The sequence below is a fragment of the Podarcis melisellensis genome, assembly GCF_964234715.1.
Source record: "Podarcis melisellensis genome assembly, chromosome: 8".
NCBI classification, from domain to species: domain Eukaryota; kingdom Metazoa; phylum Chordata; class Lepidosauria; order Squamata; family Lacertidae; genus Podarcis; species Podarcis melisellensis.
Window position 1 is genome coordinate 39,338,993 of NC_138540.1, and position 18,900 is coordinate 39,357,892.

At 42.3% G+C, this 18,900-nt stretch overlaps 1 protein-coding gene across 1 annotated transcript in view; it reads left to right on the top strand.

Annotated features, from left to right (window-relative positions):
* Nucleotides 1–18,900, top strand: part of RPGRIP1L (RPGRIP1 like) — a 75,141-nt gene that overhangs the window by 20,499 nt on the left and 35,742 nt on the right. Inside the window, exons 10-18 of the mRNA XM_081924152.1 lie at nucleotides 3,491–3,630; nucleotides 7,451–7,557; nucleotides 7,806–7,856; nucleotides 9,761–9,940; nucleotides 11,407–11,524; nucleotides 12,609–13,061; nucleotides 15,838–15,974; nucleotides 17,192–17,555; nucleotides 18,258–18,454. Of these exons, the coding sequence (XP_081780278.1) occupies nucleotides 3,491–3,630; nucleotides 7,451–7,557; nucleotides 7,806–7,856; nucleotides 9,761–9,940; nucleotides 11,407–11,524; nucleotides 12,609–13,061; nucleotides 15,838–15,974; nucleotides 17,192–17,555; nucleotides 18,258–18,454 (1,747 nt within the window). The remainder of the gene's footprint in view (nucleotides 1–3,490; nucleotides 3,631–7,450; nucleotides 7,558–7,805; nucleotides 7,857–9,760; nucleotides 9,941–11,406; nucleotides 11,525–12,608; nucleotides 13,062–15,837; nucleotides 15,975–17,191; nucleotides 17,556–18,257; nucleotides 18,455–18,900) is intronic.

The window sequence follows — 18,900 nt, forward strand, 5'->3', positions numbered from 1 at the left end:
AAGCAGATTGCAGTGGGTTGGTAGGCCTCCCCCCCCCCTTTTACTTCCAGCTTAGGCCTCAATGTCTCAATTTCCTTTTTTTTAAAAAAATGGACCCCAATCAAGAGCAGCACAGGGCGTGACTCTAACTTTTTCAGGTGCCAAAACGCCTTAGGCTGGCACTGTGACTGCACTTCATATTTATGTAAAGACGCTCTGAGGTAATAGTCTGTGTAAATTCTGTCAGCAGTGCTTAATATCACATAAATAAAAAATTAGGAGGCTAAACCTAATGAACATGAAATGAGACAGGGCACTGAATTCATTTTCTGGTGCCGAACAGAAAATTGAAGCAATTACAGTCAATTTGCAGAGGCTTAATGAGGAAACACCTGATCATGGAGTCGGTGGAAGGAGAACCCTCCAGCTGTAGGAGTGCTTTTGTTCAAAAGAGAACACAATTGTCATTGCGTTTTCTCTAAGGGGGAGAGAATAATATCCAATTCTTGGGGAGCAGAGAGAAAAGCTGTTGTGGCTTCAAAGTGCCATGTCCAGTTTAGCTGTCTGACTTGCTGATTTAGGGCATATTCATGCCATGCATTTACAGCATTATGACATCCTTTCAGGCAGCTGGTTCCAGTCATATTATGTTGAGGTGGTAATTCCAGAAGCCACTTTCCATTGACTATAAGAACTTGACCCAGTATCCCTCTGACCCTCCGTCCATACTAGGAGCACAGTGTGGTGGATAGTCAGCCATTTGTACATTACCCAGATGGCTTCAAAATGCAGCGGTGTGAAGTAAACTCCAAAGACATTCCAGGCAGATTCCAGTGGAATGCAATCCTAACTGCGAAGGAGATGATAGCTGAGCAGTAAATTTCAGAACAATTTTGTATGCCTTTAAAGTCAGCATTACGCGGATTTGGAGAAACTGGAATTCTACATTGCTCTAAGTTTAACCAGAGCCAGATTCTGAGGTTGTTGTTGGAAAATGTACAAATGACCATGAGACTTGAATGTACACAAACTTTTCTCACAAGTGAAAACTATACATAGCTGTATTTAAACAGTGCAGCCTGTACAGTGGTACCTCGGGTTACATACGCTTCAGGTTACATATGCTTCAGGTTACAGACTCCGCTAACCCAGAAATATTACCTCGGGTTAAGAACTTTGCTTCAGGATGAGAAAAGAAATTGTGCTCTGGCGGCGCGGCAGCAGCAGGAGGCCCCATTAGCTAAAGTGGTGCTTCAGGTTAAGAACAGTTTCAGGTTAAGAACGGACCTCTGGAATGAATTAAGTACTTAACCCGAGGTACCACTGTAATTGAAATCTCCACACTGCAACAGTGATGCAGTAGATGCAGGAGTTGGCCCTCAAGGGTAGAGAATGCTCTCCTGTCACTAGCCCTAAAATGAAAGAATGGTGATGGTGATGGTGATGATAAGCATTATATTTATTATTGCAATATATTTAAATTTGTGTCAACTGAACCTTTAGGTGGCTTAAAATATGCAAAACAAATGTATGATTTAAAATGTGTAAATACAAATGCATATCATATAAAAATCTCAGGAACCTGCCTCTCCATTATAGAAAGCTGTATACAAGAAAACTTCCATACTTAAATCAAAGCAGCAATCCCAATGAACCACATTAAAACTATTGACAAGAATGAGGTATTGGTTTGAACCCTAATAACTTAACTGCTGTAAGCTAATAAAGATGATAAAAATTACTAAAAAGACTGGGATGGGTGGGAACAAATGTCTTCACCTAACACAGAAGGTGCAGGCAAGCTCTCTTAAGGAATGCATTCCATTGACAGGGACTGTCGCCCAAAAGACCCCTTCAATTGTTGCCCTCCCTCTACACTCCCTATAGATAGGGCACTCTGGGGAGTGCCTTTGTAGATGATCTTAAGGCCAGCATAGTCTTCTTTGGGAAGAGCTAATTCCTTCAGGTATAGGTTAAAGGTAGCAATTTGAATTGGGCCTGGAAATGCATTGGCTTCCAGTTGGATTCATTTTGTGATTTTACTATTTTACATTGTTTTGAATGCACTTTTGTTGAGTTTTTCATTTGTATTACTATGCTATTCATTGCTTTGGGACCTTTGAATTAAAAAGCAATATATAAGTAAATCATAACATAGCATTTAAGCATGCAGTCTATTAAAATGTTTTAAAGGAACGAGCATATTTTCCCGGAGCCCATTTCTTTATTGGATCCCTCTACCCTGTATTCCATTTCTCCTGAATTCTAGTTTAACTAGGGATAATATATATATATATATACACACACACACACACACACACACACAAATTAAGGAATTTGTGGCATGCACATTTTGCCCATTTGAATATTTCCCTCCTCTTCACTTGTAAAGCCCCTGCGATCACACACATCAGGGTTCTGGAGGAAGCTAAATCAAGCCCTCCTCAGAGCTGCATGTGATTCTGGAACCACTGCCTCCAAAATTGCAAAATTATGTTAACATTGAACCATAGCTGCTACATTTACTGGAACTTGAGCATTGTGAGACCCCTGTATGGGGCAGTTGTTGTCGTTTGAGATCCCCATATTAAATGCAAGAACGTTAAGTAGAAGAGGGGTGGGTAATAATGTCATTCTGTCCTTAGTACTGTTATATCTGAAATCAATAAAATATGGTGAAAGAAAAAGTAGTAGTACGCACCATGCATGCAGTTTTTTGAACTGTGAATCATTTGATAAACACTTGTGTTTTCTGGACACACACCCCCTTCCCCCTCCCTCCTAAAGGCCATCTTCTGTTCCTGGTTTCTTACTCATGTTAACAATGCAAGTTTTTGGTTTAAGGGTATAAAGTTGGCTTAAGAGTACAAAGATTTTTACTACATTTCAGAGGGGCTGTTTCATGATAGGAGAACCACTGTTCTGCTGTAGCCGACATTTCTTTGGGCAGGCAACTGCCTCTGGGCTTCCTTCGCTCCCCCCCCTTTCCCCTCACTAGGTCTTTAAAATGGATCAGGTGGGTCACTGCAGGGCTGTACACGAAAAGAGGCTTGAATGTGCAAAGGCTGCCCATGTTCGGAGTCTGTTGCTGAGGTTTTGAGTAGCAGATTCCTCTGGAACAGGCCTCCGGATTCCTTCCCAAGTCCCCACAAACCTTCGCCCGCTGCCAACTCTCCTGGCTCTGGAGCTCTAAATTGAGTCCAGCCCCGTTGCTCATCCCACAAACCCTTTCATGTCCCACGACCGCAGCCTGAGAGAGGCGCCTCGGTTTCAACAGCAGCAGACCAGCATGTGTTTACTTAATTCCTAAGACATGATGACAATGATCTCTGCCACTAAAATCGCTTTCTCCCCGCACTCCCCTCTTTATTATTTTCTGTTAAAGCCTATTTCTGAGTTCCTTACATGCCATATGTTGGTCTTTAATATAATTCTTTTTTGTCCCCCTCCCTCTCTCTCTCTCTCCCTCTCCCTCTCTCCATTTCCCCCCCCCCCCGTTTTAATTCCTCAGTGCCTTCGGCGTGACCCACGACCAGCAATGGAAGTTAAAGGAGCAGCAGCTAAAGCTGCAGATTGCTCAGCTTGAGGCTGCTTTAAAGTCGGATTTAACAGATAAAAACAACATCTTGGCCAGAATGAAAGCAGAACGAGGTATATTGCTCTGAAGGACATTGCAAGGTGTGCAAGCGAGTTTTCCATTTTTTACTCAGCCGAGAGCTTCACAGAACATCAGAAGCCGCCTTGGCTCTGGATGCTTTGCCCCCTTAGCCCAGTATTTGTCTTCTATCTGGAAGCTGCTCTCCAAGGTCTCTGGCAGAGAGAGGGCCTTTCCAATCACCTGCTCCCTGATATTTTTACCTAAAGATGCCACGGACTGAACCCAGGAACTTCTGCATGCTGTAGCTTCCCATACTTTGGTCTTTTAGGGAAAGAGCCACAGTTCATTGTTGAGTATCTGCTTTGCATGTTGAGAGTCTCTTCCTGCAAACAGGTTGCATCCCCTTATGAGTTCCATCAGGCAAGTCAACAGGGCTGTCAGTGGATGGAGTCATCCCTTCTCTTTCTGCCACTGCCTTCTCTCTCCTTTGGCGTTCCCACCAGTGTAGGGGATGGGCCTTAGCTCTGCAATCAATCACCTGCTTTGCATGCAGATGATCTCAAGTTCAGTTCCCAGCATCTCTATGTAGAGCATGGAGAAACCCCTGGCCTGAAACCCTGGGAAGCCATTGCAGTGGAAAGTCATTGTAGATGTTTATAAAAATATTTATATCCTGCCCTCATACAATATCTTGCCCTCATACAATATACAGCAATAAAATTCATATTTTAGATGGACCAATGGTCTGACTGTATAAAGCAGCTTCCTAGCACAACTCCCTCTGGTGGTGTATGTAGATTCCCCTCTCACAAATATGCTTTTGTTTATTTTAAAATGTAAAAGTGTGTTGGAGTGCTAACACACATGTTTTTTGCATAACTCATTGCTAGTCCCAAAGGCAAAATGGGGAACTTCTGGCCTTCCAGATGTTGCTGGACTTGAACTTCCATCATCCCTGGCTGTTGACCATGCTGGCAGGGACTGATGGCAGTTGGGAGTCCAACAACATCTGGAAAACGCTAAGGTGAGTTGAGTCAGGCCATTGGCCAGTGTTGCCCTGAATTCTGCTTTCAACATTGGCTGAGCAAATAACCCCTAAGAGCCAATGAATGAAGCATGGAGTTGGTACAGTATAAAAGAACAGCAGCCATTAAGCAATGATGCAATGGTACTGTTGGCAGTAAGTGACAGTAAAGCAGAGGAAACAGACATGTTCTCAGAGAGATACTGCCTTGGGTCATGAAGATTTGATTTGGCAATCTTGGCAAGTAGTTTTTGGTAGGCCTATTGTAACCCTCATCTATAAACACTAAAAAAAACCCACCCTTATTTTAAAATCTTACGGATTTAAGGATCACTCTGACTGAATCTGTTTTCTGACTCAGCCACAATAGTACCATTTTCCTTCTTGTGTCTGAAAAGGACTAGAAACTTTAAAAGAAGCAAAGAAAACTATCCAGATCAGGAATCTGTCCTCTGTGGGCAAAATGGAAGCAGTACGTGAACAGCATATGAGCTGTGGGAAAGATGTCAGGAAGAGTGTTGATAAGCAGTGTGGGTCTTGGAGGCAGATAGTTTCTCCACAGAAGCTGATTTTGCAAATCCCGTTTGTTTCTCCTGTCTCTTTCTTTGGCCTTCAATTTACCATTGGTAGGCTGCCCTTTGAAAAGGCCCATGTGTTCGTTTAGATAACGCAGGACTGTTTTGGTTCCTTGCTTGCTTGCTTTCCTCCACCCCCACCTCCCTGTTCAATGTGCAGATTAGTTTCAGGTTTTGTGATCCTCTGGGTTAGAACATTTAAAAGCAGTTTAATGTTTAAATTAATTGCAGGCTTAAGAGCCTCTTTATTCCAATTCTTTTTTCCCCTTTTTTTCTTAACATGAATGCGTGGGTCAGCACCCTGTGTATATTGATTACAGATGATGATATTAGCACAAACGGCTTTTGACAGCTGTTTGTTTTACCAGTAGATTATCTTAATCTTTGTTTTCTTAAATCCCCATTCTTTTTATGTGAGCAGGCAAACACTCCGTGTGCACAATACAGAATCTTGTTTAAGTTAGACCAAAGGCACAAGTAGCTATGTTGTTCCATTAGAACAGTCCCACACAGAGTGAAACAGACTATTTCCATCTTTAGGCTGTTACTACAAGCTGCAGGCTGAGGGTCTTATCATGTACAAAAATAACTTTTTCTCTAGCCTTTGTTTGCTTGCTTGCTTGCTTGCCTAATGCTCAACCCCGAAAAAGAGAGGAACTCAAAAGCTTGCATCATAGTTTCAGGGGTTGGGGTGGAGAGTCTTCAGTGTACTCTTTATTCTTCCTGCTTAAGTTAGATCATTACAGCCCAAGTCTTCCCCACAGAAAATGCTTCCAAATAATTACATATATCTGATCCAGTGTGCTGTATGTGTTAGAGGGTTGGACAAGGACCAGAAGACCAGTGTTCAAATCTCCACTCAGCCATGAGTGCCCTAACATAAAAGACCCTAAAAGATTAAGCAAATGAGTTTTATGTTCTCCTCTGGACTAGAGAATGCATATGTATTCAGTGATAGTCCTGTTCAGAGTAAACCCACTGAAATTAAAGGACATTGCATCCATTAATTTCACTTGGTCTGTTCTGAGTAGAGCTTAAGCTGTACACAATCCCTTGATGACTCTGAAGGAAATGATTTAAGTTGAATGTTTGCAGATTGAGTTGACAGTGTATTTATAAGCATATAGTTTGTTCTCCCTCCCTCCCTCCCTCCCTCCCTCCCTCCCTCTCTCTCTCTCTGTATGTGTGTGTGTGTGTGTTTTCGGACTGAATGCATAAAATCGTCATTAAAAAGACAGGCATTTTTTGCTTATTGTTCTAAAAACAATTATTGAGAACATTTAACATGAGGGGAAAACAGCAGCCCAAAATAAGCCAAGACCAAAACAAACAACCAGGGTATAGATATGTAGCTGCTTTGTGGGTCTTTGGACTGTAATAAAGAATGTGTGTGTGATATGTAGCTGCTGAGATGTCAGCAGAGAATACAATCCAGTCTACAAGATACAATGTGTAAGAGATCAATAAGCAGATCAATAAAGCATTTATCTCTCTTAGTCAACAATCTACCACAATCTTCCCACCTCACCAAATTATGAACCTAGTTACCCAAACTTGACCTGTCAATAGAAGGTGGGAGCATTTCTATTGATATTCATTCTGGGGAGGCAGAATAGAAATCAACTTGTCCTCAATCTATGACATACATCAGTCTATGACATACATCAACACTGACTTTAGTAAACACATTTGAAAGCACGTGGCTCATCTTGGGAGACCTCCTTTCCATGTATCTTATAAAATACCTCTACCTCTCTATTTCTATGCCCCTTTTCTGTTAATATTATTACCGTAGTAATAATAAAAGTAAGAACACATGACAGATATATATTTGGCAGTCGAGATGTAGCTTGTGGGCAAGCAGTGCCTGCCCTCAGCATGGCACACATTAGAAGTGCTCTCTGGGGTCCCATTGTGTTGCCTAAACATGCTTGTACACTCACAGCAGGGATTTCCAAATCCAGTGCATGGAATCCCTTAGTTTGTACAGGCCCATAGGGTAGGGGTGCTCTCTGCATGGGTAGAATTTTATTGCTGGCTCTCTGATGAATGGGTAAGAAGGGGGAGGGGCGGTTCTTTGTTTTAAATGTATTTGCTTTAAGTTAAATAGGTTTGAAGACCATGATGGCCGTTTCTAGGGTTCTGCTGCGTTTAAACAGAATCTGTAATTTTCTTTCTTTCTTTCTTTCTTTCTTTCTTTCTTTCTTTCTTTCTTTCTTTCTTTCTTTCTTCCTTCCTTCCTTCCTTCCTTCCTTCCTTTCTTTCTTTTCGGAGACCAAAATGAAAAGCTGGCCCAGGAGAACAATGATCTGCGGTTGCGCTATCTAGAGCAGAAGCAACAGCTGGATGACTTGAGGAACCGCATGAAGTTTTTCACCAAGGTGAACTTCTTTAGGAAATGATAGAAAGTGGGGGGGGGGGGAGGTGAAGCTTTTCTATATTTCATGCACCACGCAAATGTTCCTTTCTTAAAAGCAAAAGAATTGCAGGGATATGACAAGAGTTTACTTATTCATGATATCCAGCAAAATGCCATGTTTTAGCGCGAATGCACTGTGTATTCTCGGTGTCTCACTCCATTATTCATTCCCGTCGTACAGTGCCATCCTATTGACTGTGTCTGTTTCAGGAGAGTGACATTGACATGGCCGAACTCAGCGAGGCCCTCGTGCTTATCAAGGTAACTTGCAGGAACTGTCGTACGCCGCTTCCCCCCACCTCACCCCACCCCCAGCTCTCCAATCCTCTCTCAACACCTGGTGTTTCAAGAAAGGCTTTTCTTGTGCTGCTTTTGCTAGCTAATGCGTCTTGCTTGTATGAAATGGGTATGTTGCTGTTCAATTTCCGTAAAGCAGGAGACAGACAGAGAAAAGATGGCAGCATAGAACTTTTTAAGGTTATGTACATATTTCATTGCAACATCAGAAGTAGATTAACCTTAAGCCTACATGGATTTGCTTTAAAGCCTCTCCCTCCCTCTCTCTTTCTCTCTCTCTGAGAGTGAAAACAGTTGCTTTTCGTGTTATCACATTGCCCCAGTACAGGTCTGATCAAAACAACTTTTTGTTTACAGATTCTGAAAGATATGAAAAATAATTCCGAATGATATAAAAGCAGGTGCAAAGCTAAAATGTTACACTCTGGAAACATAAGCATTTTCTTTTCTCCCCTGTAGCTGAAAACCTGCTAGTTGTTTATTTATAAAAGCACTAGAGGGAAATTTCATTTTTCTCCTTGCACTGCTTTGTCATTTTTCTGTTTGCAGCATAACTGCAGTGAAGTGAAAGAGAAAAGAAGGAATAGAAAATGATCGGTTTCCTGCCTTAAATAATTTTTAGTCGGTCTCTCCCTCCCCAACCCCCGCGCCTGTAGCATTTGTAGTTTCCGTGAACAGTTATAGATTAATAGCACTTTTGCATAGAAAATAGTGCTCTTTCCCCATGCCTTCCTTTAGCATAATGAAATTTATATTAAAATGTGTATTTTTGGAGCAGGCCCTTTAAAGGGTCTGAGAAATCCAAAGGTTGAGTACTCATTTGAGATGCCCTTCTCACTCAGTCCTGTGTCAGTGCCCCAGAGTTTCCTCAGTACTATTTTTCAGTGTTCCATATGGTCCCCATCCCATCTGTAAGACCCATAATTTTAGCTTCCCTGCATTCTCTCCCCACCTTCCCCTGATAAAAATGTGCATATTAGAGAGTGCTCTTCCAATGTTGGTCACAGGGAATTGAACAGGATGAAAGTAGTTTGTAGCACAGGTATTTGAATCTGTAGCACAGATATTTGACAGAGGGGGACTGAAGGGAAAAGGCCCAAACGGAGACGAGCCTGGGTAGGGAAGAGGCCCGTCCAGCACCTCTTCATTGGCTTCGTCTGCTCAGGCCCTGAAGGCCCAGCAGAACAGCAAAATGGAAGCAGCCCAGGCAGCAATAAATGGGAAGACAGGTTGAGGGTGGGCTGGCAGGAAGATTGCCAGCAAGTCAGTGCTGAGGAGCAAGGAAGGAGCTGAAGGTGGCTGGGATAGGGCGGGCAGGAGGCAGAAAGAAGAGCCCGGGGGGCAAAAAGAGGAGTGCAAAACACGAGACACTCTCTTGTTGTTTCCTACTGACGTGACTCACAGGACACCGAGCTGGTTTGGTTTATTGTTGTTTAGTCGTTTAGTCGTGTCCGACTCTTCGTGACCCCATGGACTAGAGCACGCCAGGCACTCCTGCCTTCCACTACCTCCCGCAGTTTGGTCAGAGGTTTGGTTTATATATTTTCTTTCTTGCTTTTGTACTCAGGCTGCAGTATTGTGCCACTTATCTGGGAGTAAGTTCTGTTACAGCTTAACTTACTATACCAGCTCTTGTTGAAATTAATCCCAATGAACTCATTAGAATGTACTTCTGAGTAAAGGCTGCACAGGCAGTTATTAAATGGATCTGAGTTGCTTTTGTTCCTTTCCACAGAACTGAAACATTTACAAGCTTGGTCTCCAAGCATAGATTTATTTTAACGCCAAAAATGACAGGTCTATCTGTTTCAATTTCGAATATATATATATATATGCTAATTATAATGCTGTGAACTTTTGTGGCTCAGGTTCGTAGGCAGCAAGCAAGCAGCGACCTCATGTTCTTGGAGAAAGTGGAAGATGACATCCATAAAGACTTGGAACGTTCTATGCGTGAGCTCCAGGCAACCCATGCAGAAACTATTCAAGAACTTGAAAAGACCCGCAATATGTTAATTGTACAGCATAAAATTAACAAAGACTATCAGGTATTTAATTCTCCACTGTGCAGTTGACTGCTGGTATCTCTGTCATAATGCGTTTTCCTTTTCCTTTTTGTAGAATCTGATATATTAAGATTAATGAATCTGTGATTTTGCATGATAACCAGGTCTTAATGAGCTGAAGTCTATCAGACTGTGCTATTGCGATGAGTTCTTTATTGTAAGATACGTGTTGTACCACACCAAGAATTTCCCCCACCCTGAAACCAGTCTGTTGCACCTGCTGAAATACAAAAGTCCCCATCAGTATTGGCATTCCACCGGCTCTTGAACACAAACATTTCCTTGATCTTATTTGAACCTTCTGCTTTGATTGTAGTTTTAACTGTTAAATTATTTTAATGGACTTGTTAAACATTTTAATCAGGGGTGTTTTAATGTGGTTTTAATGTGCATTTTAATTAGAGGTAGCTGTATTTCTTTAATTGGTTCTATTCTTGTTATTTTGCTGTTTGCTTATTTTTTTGTGAACTGCCTTGGTATTTTTATTGAAACCTCTACAAAAGTTGCCATGTGATTTTTGCAGAGAGGTTTGGCATCTAGAAGGAACTCTCCCTAAGACCTCAAATTTGTTAAATCAACAAATTGATCTACTGTAGCCAAGTGAAAGGGGGAGCTGTTTTTTAAAGGGAAGAAAGAAAAATAATTAACATAAGACTAAGGCTGTATGGGGCTGTATTTTTTCCTCTCCTTCCTGAGCCTTCTTGTCTTGTTTTCCCCTCCCATTGCTCTCCCCCTTTGCACCATGGGGAGGAGTGAACAACCAAATTCCATCTCCCTTACCATGGGCAATAGGACCTCCTTAATTTGGAGCTCAGTAGAAGAGCATGTGATTTGTATGCAGAAGGCCCCAGGTTCTATTCCTGCTAGAGTTAGGGGATACCCTGGAGAGTCATTGTTGGTCAGTGTAGACAGAACTGAGCTAGATGAACCAATGGGTCTGACACAGTATAAGGCAGCTTTCTATATTAGGGGACCTAGGCCACAATCCTAACCCTACATACATTTGAGAAAGCCTTACTGAATTTAGGATGTGTTTCTGAGGAGAACTGGTTAGAGTAATTGTCACAGAGTCAGTGAAATTTCAAGTGCTGTGTCTCTCAGTCCACATCTCCTTGCAGTGAGTGGAATTGGGAGAAGAAACCAGGGGCCTGCTTTTGGTCTCTTCCCACCCTCGCCCCTACCACCAGAGAATTAATACCATGGAAGATATTATCTGAACAACAGATACGTCCTGTCCCATCACACCCCATAATGATAATAATAATAAATAAATAAAAATTATTTATACCCCACCCTTCCCGGTTCAGAAAACCAGGCTCAGGGTGGCTAACAACAAATTTAAAACACTTAATTGTAATACAACCTTCCACACTAACGTTACATGAATAAGGGCCAATTTCTACCCCAATAAGAGTGTGTGTGCTTTACTCGCTCCTTTACATCATCAGGCAGAAGTGGAATCTGTGACACAGAAGATGGAGGCTCTGAGGCAGGATTACGAGGCAAAACTGGAACAATATGTCCATCTTCTTGACGTTAGGGCTGCACGTATCCGGAAACTGGAAGGTATGCTGGTCAGGACTCTGGTTTCAATAGCAGGAAATATCTTGGGTCTGATTTGTATCTGGTTGATAGATTAGGAGAGTGGGGAAGTGTCAATTTGAGATCAGGTTCCAGGTACAGTCCTGAACACTTGCTTCATCATTAGTTAGCTGAAATCTGCAGGGGGTTAAAAGTAATATTCTCTGGGACTGACCGGGTCAAGTCCCTGGCATCTCTAATTCAAAAAAGGAGTCCGCAGTTGATTTGAAAGAACTCTGCCTAAGCCGATGTTAGTTGGAGCTTGATAGCCTGACCAGGTGTTAGACAGCTTCTTGTGCTCCTCTTCTTGAGGGCTCCTTTCCTCTGACTGGCATCCAGAACAAAAGGGAGGACACCATCCAGTGCTGGGGTCCAGTCAAAGATGAATGGGGCAAAGGAGAATGTTCTCACTGGGAGAGGCCCAGTCAGAGCTGGAAGAAACCAACCACATGAAAGGAAGAAAAACTTCACACAGGCAGATTTTGGAAAGAGCATTACAGGATCCTTGTGCAGGGACCCTTATAGGTCTTTGTGGGGACTCGAGTTATAAAGGAGGTAGACAAGCATATTTCAGTGCTAGTTAAGTTTTGTATATGGGCTTAACCCTTTATTTCCTCATGTGTTGTTTAAGAGTGGGATCATGATTGTTTCACTAGCATTTGTATTTGTGCACAGCTTTAGCTATGCAGACCCCTCCTTTTTCCAGTCATCACAAATGACACCGTGAGGCTCTTTTCCCCATTGTATTACACGGGGACCGAAGCTGAGAGAGAATGGCTCACTCAGGTCCACAATGTGACTTATGGTTAAGGTGGAATTAAAAGTACAAATATCCCAAGACAAAGTGCACTGCTGTTCAGTTTACATTCTGCTGCAGATCAGCTGAATTTAGCGTTATTTGCTCCTATAGGTGTATAGAGTGGGACCAGATTTTTAATATTACCAGTGATTCTGGTTGTCATGTGCATATATCACAGGGCAGGTAGCCAGTGAAATTGTCAAAAGCAGCAGAGAGGACATTAATGCCAACAAACAGAGTCATATCTACTTCTTATTGTTTGCATTCCAGCCCAGCTGAAGGATATTGCTTATGGTACCAAACAGTACAAATTCAAACCAGAAATCATGCCAGATGATCCAGTTGATGTGTTTGATGAAACTGCTCACCTAGAAAGAGGAGAAAACTTGTTTGAAATTCACATCAGCAGAGTAATATTTTCTGCAGAAGCTGCCAAGTCTTTTGGTGATCAGGAGCCCACGACTTTCTGTACCTATGCATTCTATGATTTCGAATTACAGACAACTCCAGTCGTTCGTGGCCTTAGCCCAGCCTATAATTTTACTTCTCAGTATCTCATACGGGTGGATGACTTCTTTTTGCAATACATACAGAAAAACTCTTCCACACTTGAGATCCACCATGCCTATGGCTTGGACTTTGAGACAGCAGCAGCCTGCCAGCTGAGATTCCATGAAATATTGGAGAAGAATGGCAGAATCTACAGCTCAGCCATGTTAGTTGGTGAGTCTTGGTAATGTATGTTGCAGTGTTGAGCTTCATTGAGTGGCAGCTGGTACCCATTGGGATTGGCAGGGTGGGAAGCAGGAAGTAGGCAGAGCCAGAGCCAATTTTAGCTTTGTTCTCTTACCTTCCTGCTGAGTTCTACAAAGGCAGCTCCGAGATTAAGGAGGAGGAAGCTGACAGGCAGTGCCACCCCTGGCCCAGTTGCAAATAAAAAAGCAAGCAGATGGGCGCTGACTGAGGTCAGACTGCAGCTGGTGGTGCAGTGCCTCATACATCCTTATGACCCAGCCTGCACCAGCTGCAGTTGTGTATTTGTTTGCAATTTTAGGTACGATGCATTAGAAAGAAATACGCACACTCAGAAAGTAGAGTGTGGTAGGAAATATGATTTTCTGAATCAGGAATGGGGAACCTGTGGCCCTCCAGTTGTTGCTAGATTTGAGCACCCATAGGGACGCGGGTGGCACTGTGGGTTAAACCACAGAGCCTAGGACTTGCTGATCAGAAGGTCGGCGGTTCGAATCCCCACAACGGAGTGAGCTCCCGTTGCTCGGTCCCTGCTCCTGCCAACCTAGCAGTTCGAAAGCACGTCAAAGTGCAAGTAGATAAACAGGTAGCGCTCCAGTGGGAAGGTAAACGGCGTTTCTGTGTGCTGCTCTGGTTCACCAGAAGTGGCTTAGTCATGCTGGCCACGTGACCCGGAAGCTGTACTCCGGCTCCCTCGGCCAATAAAGCGAGATGAGCGCCGCAAACCCAGCGTCAGCCACGACTAGACCTAATGGTCAGGGGTCCCTTTACCTTTAATCTCTGACCATTGGTCATGCTGTCTGCGGCTGATGGAGAATTGGAGTCAAGTTCCCCATCTCTGGACAACATCCACTTTTCAATTCTGTGATCTGACTGTTTTTTCACAGTCAGTAACTGCAAACTTCACACTCAGTAACTGCAACCTTGTGTAGTTACATTTCTGTGAATTTCAATAAAACTAGTTCATGAGTTAGTGTCACTTCACATATTATGTGGAAACAAATGCCTGCTTGGATACACATAGTGAGGATTGTGTATTTTGATGTAAGCCCTGGAAATTCCAGTTCAAGCCACCAACAACGTATATAAGCTTATAGGTGGCCTGAATCAGATAGCTAAATGTACGTATTTTTATGGTTTCTTACATTTGTATCTGCTCTTACCTCTGCTGTGGAGTCCAAGGTGATGTACTTGTGGTTCCTAGACAATTACTCATCCAACTACTGATCAGACCCAGACCTGCTTAGTAAGGTGGTGGCTTTAGGTGCCTTCAGACCATACCTTTGGACTTTATAAATAAATTCCTTTGTTAGTAGATCAAGACCAGTTGTCATGCATATTGGTAGATCTGAGGTCACCACAAAATGCAGTATAATTGAGACATCTAAAAAAGATAAACAGATGTTTCTGCTTGTTAATTATGGATTGATCAATATTTAATGTCAGAACATTAAAGGTGCAGGCATAGTTTTGTTTCAATAATTACCATAAAAATATCAAATTCCCATTGTGGTCTACGTATTTATTGGCTATTGATGGGTCATGATAGATTTTCTTCCAACTACAGCTGCACTAAAAAAAAAAGCATTAAAAATATTATCTAATTGAAAGCATGACTCCCATTACCAGTAAATCAGGATTGGACTTTTACATTCACTATCGAAAATGAGTTCTGCCTGCTACTGGTATATTGATTTAAAGGGAACTATGCAGGCTTAAACTCATAATCTTAGCTGCAGCTCTTTGCAAACAATTGCTTTGACCAGAGGAGTAAGAAATCAGAAATCGGTCTTGCTTATAGCACCCCAGAAGGTGTGGTGGGGAGCAGTTTTCATTTCATGTCTAAACACCATTAAGAAAGGGCCTACCCAGCTTTCCCAAATAAGGATTTCTATAACCTTGGCACCAAAAGAGATGTCGTCTCTTGGACATCCATGAATCTCTCTGTGAAACATAAAACAGTGTGCTCCCATTATTACACTGATAACCTTTGCAGACACAGCATTACTAATTTCTAACTGGGGTTGTTGGACCTGTGGCCCTCAAGTTGTTGTATTCCTATCCACTATAGCCAGCGTGGTCAATGGTCAGGGCTAATGGGAGTTATACACCAGCAACATCTGAAGTGCCACAGATTCCCCATCGTGCTCTAAATCATGGTTAAGCAAGACATACGTCCTGCTTCCAGTGCTGGAGCAAAAGGATAAGGGGTGATCCAAAAACTGCCTTTGTATACTGAACAACAGATCGTAACAGCATCAAGCTTTGAATGAAATTAGGATCGCAAACCATATTGAGCGAGTTCGTTGACTGCACGATCTGAATCAAAAAGATCGTTGTTTTTATTATTCTGTGCCAGAATGGTGATCATTTTGAGACAGTGTGTTTGGAGTTCTGGTGTCCATTCCAACTTTCTCTACTTTTATTGAACATCTTATTCAATAAAATAATGCAGTGCCACATCTCCCTCTGCAAAGATTACTTGACACTCCACCTCAGTTTTTCAAAGTTTATTGTTACTGACAGATTTTGTTGTGAATGTATGATTTTCTGTGCTTTAGAGATGTGTTTTATTAATACTGGATAAATTGTTCTCTTGATCTCTGGATCGTTGTATGCACAAAATGAAGGGTGGGTTGGGGCATTTGGATAAGAGAGGTATGGAATTAGGAGATCTTCATAAGCCTGAAAGGTGGAACACTTGACTCTCTAACTTTGTGTGATGCATCACATGTTTTATGTTTAGGAGTTGGACGAAGTGTCCGAAACTATGGCACTGTGGAATACTGGGTCCGGTTAAGAGTTCCCATGGACCAGGCAATCAGGCTGTATAAAGAGCGGGCAAAAGCCCTCGGATACATAACAACAAATCTAAAAGACCAGGCAAGCTCAAGAATCTAGATTTGTTTTATTAACCTTATTGTTGTGGCCATAATTCTGTTTCACTTCATGTTGTAGCATTTTGTTTATATGTCTTTGCTCCATATGGGTGTGTTCCTATTGAATTTCTGGTTTTGCCTTAAATGCTTTGCCAAGATGTGAACTGGTAGATCTGCTCACACATGTCCCAGGTGATCCTCCAGTTTTATCACCCTAGCCAATAATCCATGCATCCATTGGTTATAGGAGGATTCAGTAGCATAGCTCCATCCTATGCTAGCAGACCCAAATCATGGACACTGAGATGAGACTGTGGGAAGAAAGTATAACAGTGTTTAGACACATTGATGGAGGATAATGCTATCAATGACTACTAGCCATGATGGCCGTGTTCTGCCTCCATTATCAGAGGCAATATGTCTTTAAATTTCAGTTGCTAGGAATCACAAGTGGGGAGAATGCTATTGTGTTCAGGTTCTTCTAGTGGACTTCCCATAGGCATCTGGCTGGCCACTGTGAGAGCTGAGTACTAGGACAAGGTGGGTCCTTGGCCCGATCCAGCAAGAATCTTCTTAGGTTCTTACAACAAAGAATAACAAAGTTTATGGTGGGTAACCAGTTTTCCTAGTAGAAGTAGCAGGATTAAGAAGGAGGAGAAAGGACTTCAGAACCATTAAGGAACAAGCACAAGATTCTTTTTATAGATGTCCTTCATTTAAAACAAGGACTGCCAACTTCTGGAGTTTGCAGGACTAGTTTATTCTTGAATAAGCTGCTTTCATGACATCATCAGTCCCAGCAGGAAGATTCCTGCTTCCAGCTTGAGAAAGTGACTGGGAGGAATACATTATTCTGCACACCAGATAATGAAGGTGCCATAGTAGAAGCTGTGACCGACACTCATTAATTCTTAGAATATACCGTCTCAAATTTGTTTGTGCCATTTTTATTATGCCCTCCTTCCAAGGAGCTCCAGGCAGTGTACATGGCTTCCCCTTTTTAACCTAACAACAATCATGTGAGGTAGGTTAGGCTCCGAGTGGTTGGATCTGCCCACAACCTTCATGGCTGATTAGGGATCTTTGAACATGCCTCTCCCCAGTCCTAGCCCAGTACATCAGAGTTAATGCCAGTTCGATCTTTGTGTGCATTTCAGCTTGCCAGTATGTCTATAAGTCTCTCTTCACCTAATTAGCTTTTCCCCCCTCCTGTTAAAACAGCCAGTGCTCAGTCCTGCCCAAGTCAACACTTCAGCAGATGGGAACTTAAATGAGCTTCACATTACAATAAAATGTTGTAGCAACCTTCAGTGCCGAAAGAGAAACCTCCAGCCAAATCCTTATGTTGTCTACAAGTTCTTTGATTTTGCGGATCACGATACCGCCATCATTCCTAGCAGCAACCACCCGGAGTTTGCCGATCATATGTGCTTCCCAGTGCCAATGAATGCAGACCTCAATTGCTACCTAAAATCTGAATCCTTGAATCTGTATGTTTTTGATGACAATGAAACAGAAGATGGGGTTTATCTAGGAAAAGCAAATGTGCCTTTAATTTCATTAGCACACGACAGATATATCTCTGGTAAGAACCTTTTGCCAAACTATAAAACTAGCTGGTATATTTAAATTTAAATTGTTATATTTTGTTGAAATACCAAGCTCAGCTTGGTCATTGCTTCCCTGCTAGCTGTTAATACCAGCGTCATGTCCACATTGCAGCTGTTGTACCTTTTAAATCTTTTGAATCTTTTAAATAACTTTCAAAAAATCACTCTGGCTTTCTCTCTGCCCAACCTCTTCTGAAATGAACAACAGTTGTTCAAGAGCCCCCACACAGGTCCCATTCATTCCCATGTAGGTCATGCAGGAGAACTTCTAAATGTGTGGTTCCCTAAGGCCTCTGTCATACTTAACTTGAAAGTAATTTCCACTGAAAAAAAAGATGGGGCTTACTTCCAAGTGCATACGTGTATGGGTGGGATCTTGGTGAAAATTGGTTCCTCTCCTCCATGCTAACTGATTTACCAGTGTAGTACATTGCTGTTATGATAGCAAAGGCCCTGCTGTACAATTACTGCTGGTATAATTTTGTTAGACTGTGCCTTTTTATCCAGTAATTTACGTATTTATTTTGCACTTATATTCTTCCTTCATGGAACCCAAGGCAGCATACACATTGTTCGCAGGTGCAGTGGCCAGGGCCAGCCCCACAAGATGGTGCTTATTCAACATACAAAATATTCAGAATACCAGCTCTTATATTTGTTCTTGTACTTAATTTCAGGTACCTTTGAGCTAACGGACTATAAAGGCCACTCCACTGGTACAATTAGCGTTGAACTAAAATGGAAGTTTGCCTACCTCCAGCCAGCTGGTTTGATTGTTGCTGCAGACCTAGCAGATTACATCCAGAATGAGAAACCAGTGAAGGGCCAAGGGGAAGGTCCCATCCTGGCTCCGTCTTTCTCGTCAGCACCAATGGTATGATGCTTAAGTCTTCCTTTTTTTTTTTAGTAAAGAGTATATATGTGTCTCCAAATGAAATGAAATGGTGGTTGGATACCCACCCAGCCCAATTTTCCATCACTGGAGCCCCATGTCTTTTTTAAAAAATGAATAAACCTAGACAAACGTGCACTACTGAAACACATTTTGATGAGCAAGCTTCTCTCAGCTTACCAAAGTATGGACTCATCTCAGTTGCTCTGGCTCAGGCTCAGTTCCAATTTGGCATGCATTAATTCTTTTAAGCTCAGACCATTCCAATTGAAGGCACTGTCACACTCCTAGTGTGATGGAATTGAGACTCAAGATCCCCAAAGACATCCCCTCCCCAACATTAGAGATATAGGAATCTGTCTTATACTGAGTTAGCTCACTGGTCCATCTTGCTACAGTAGCAGCTCTCCAGGGTGTCAGTCGAGGAA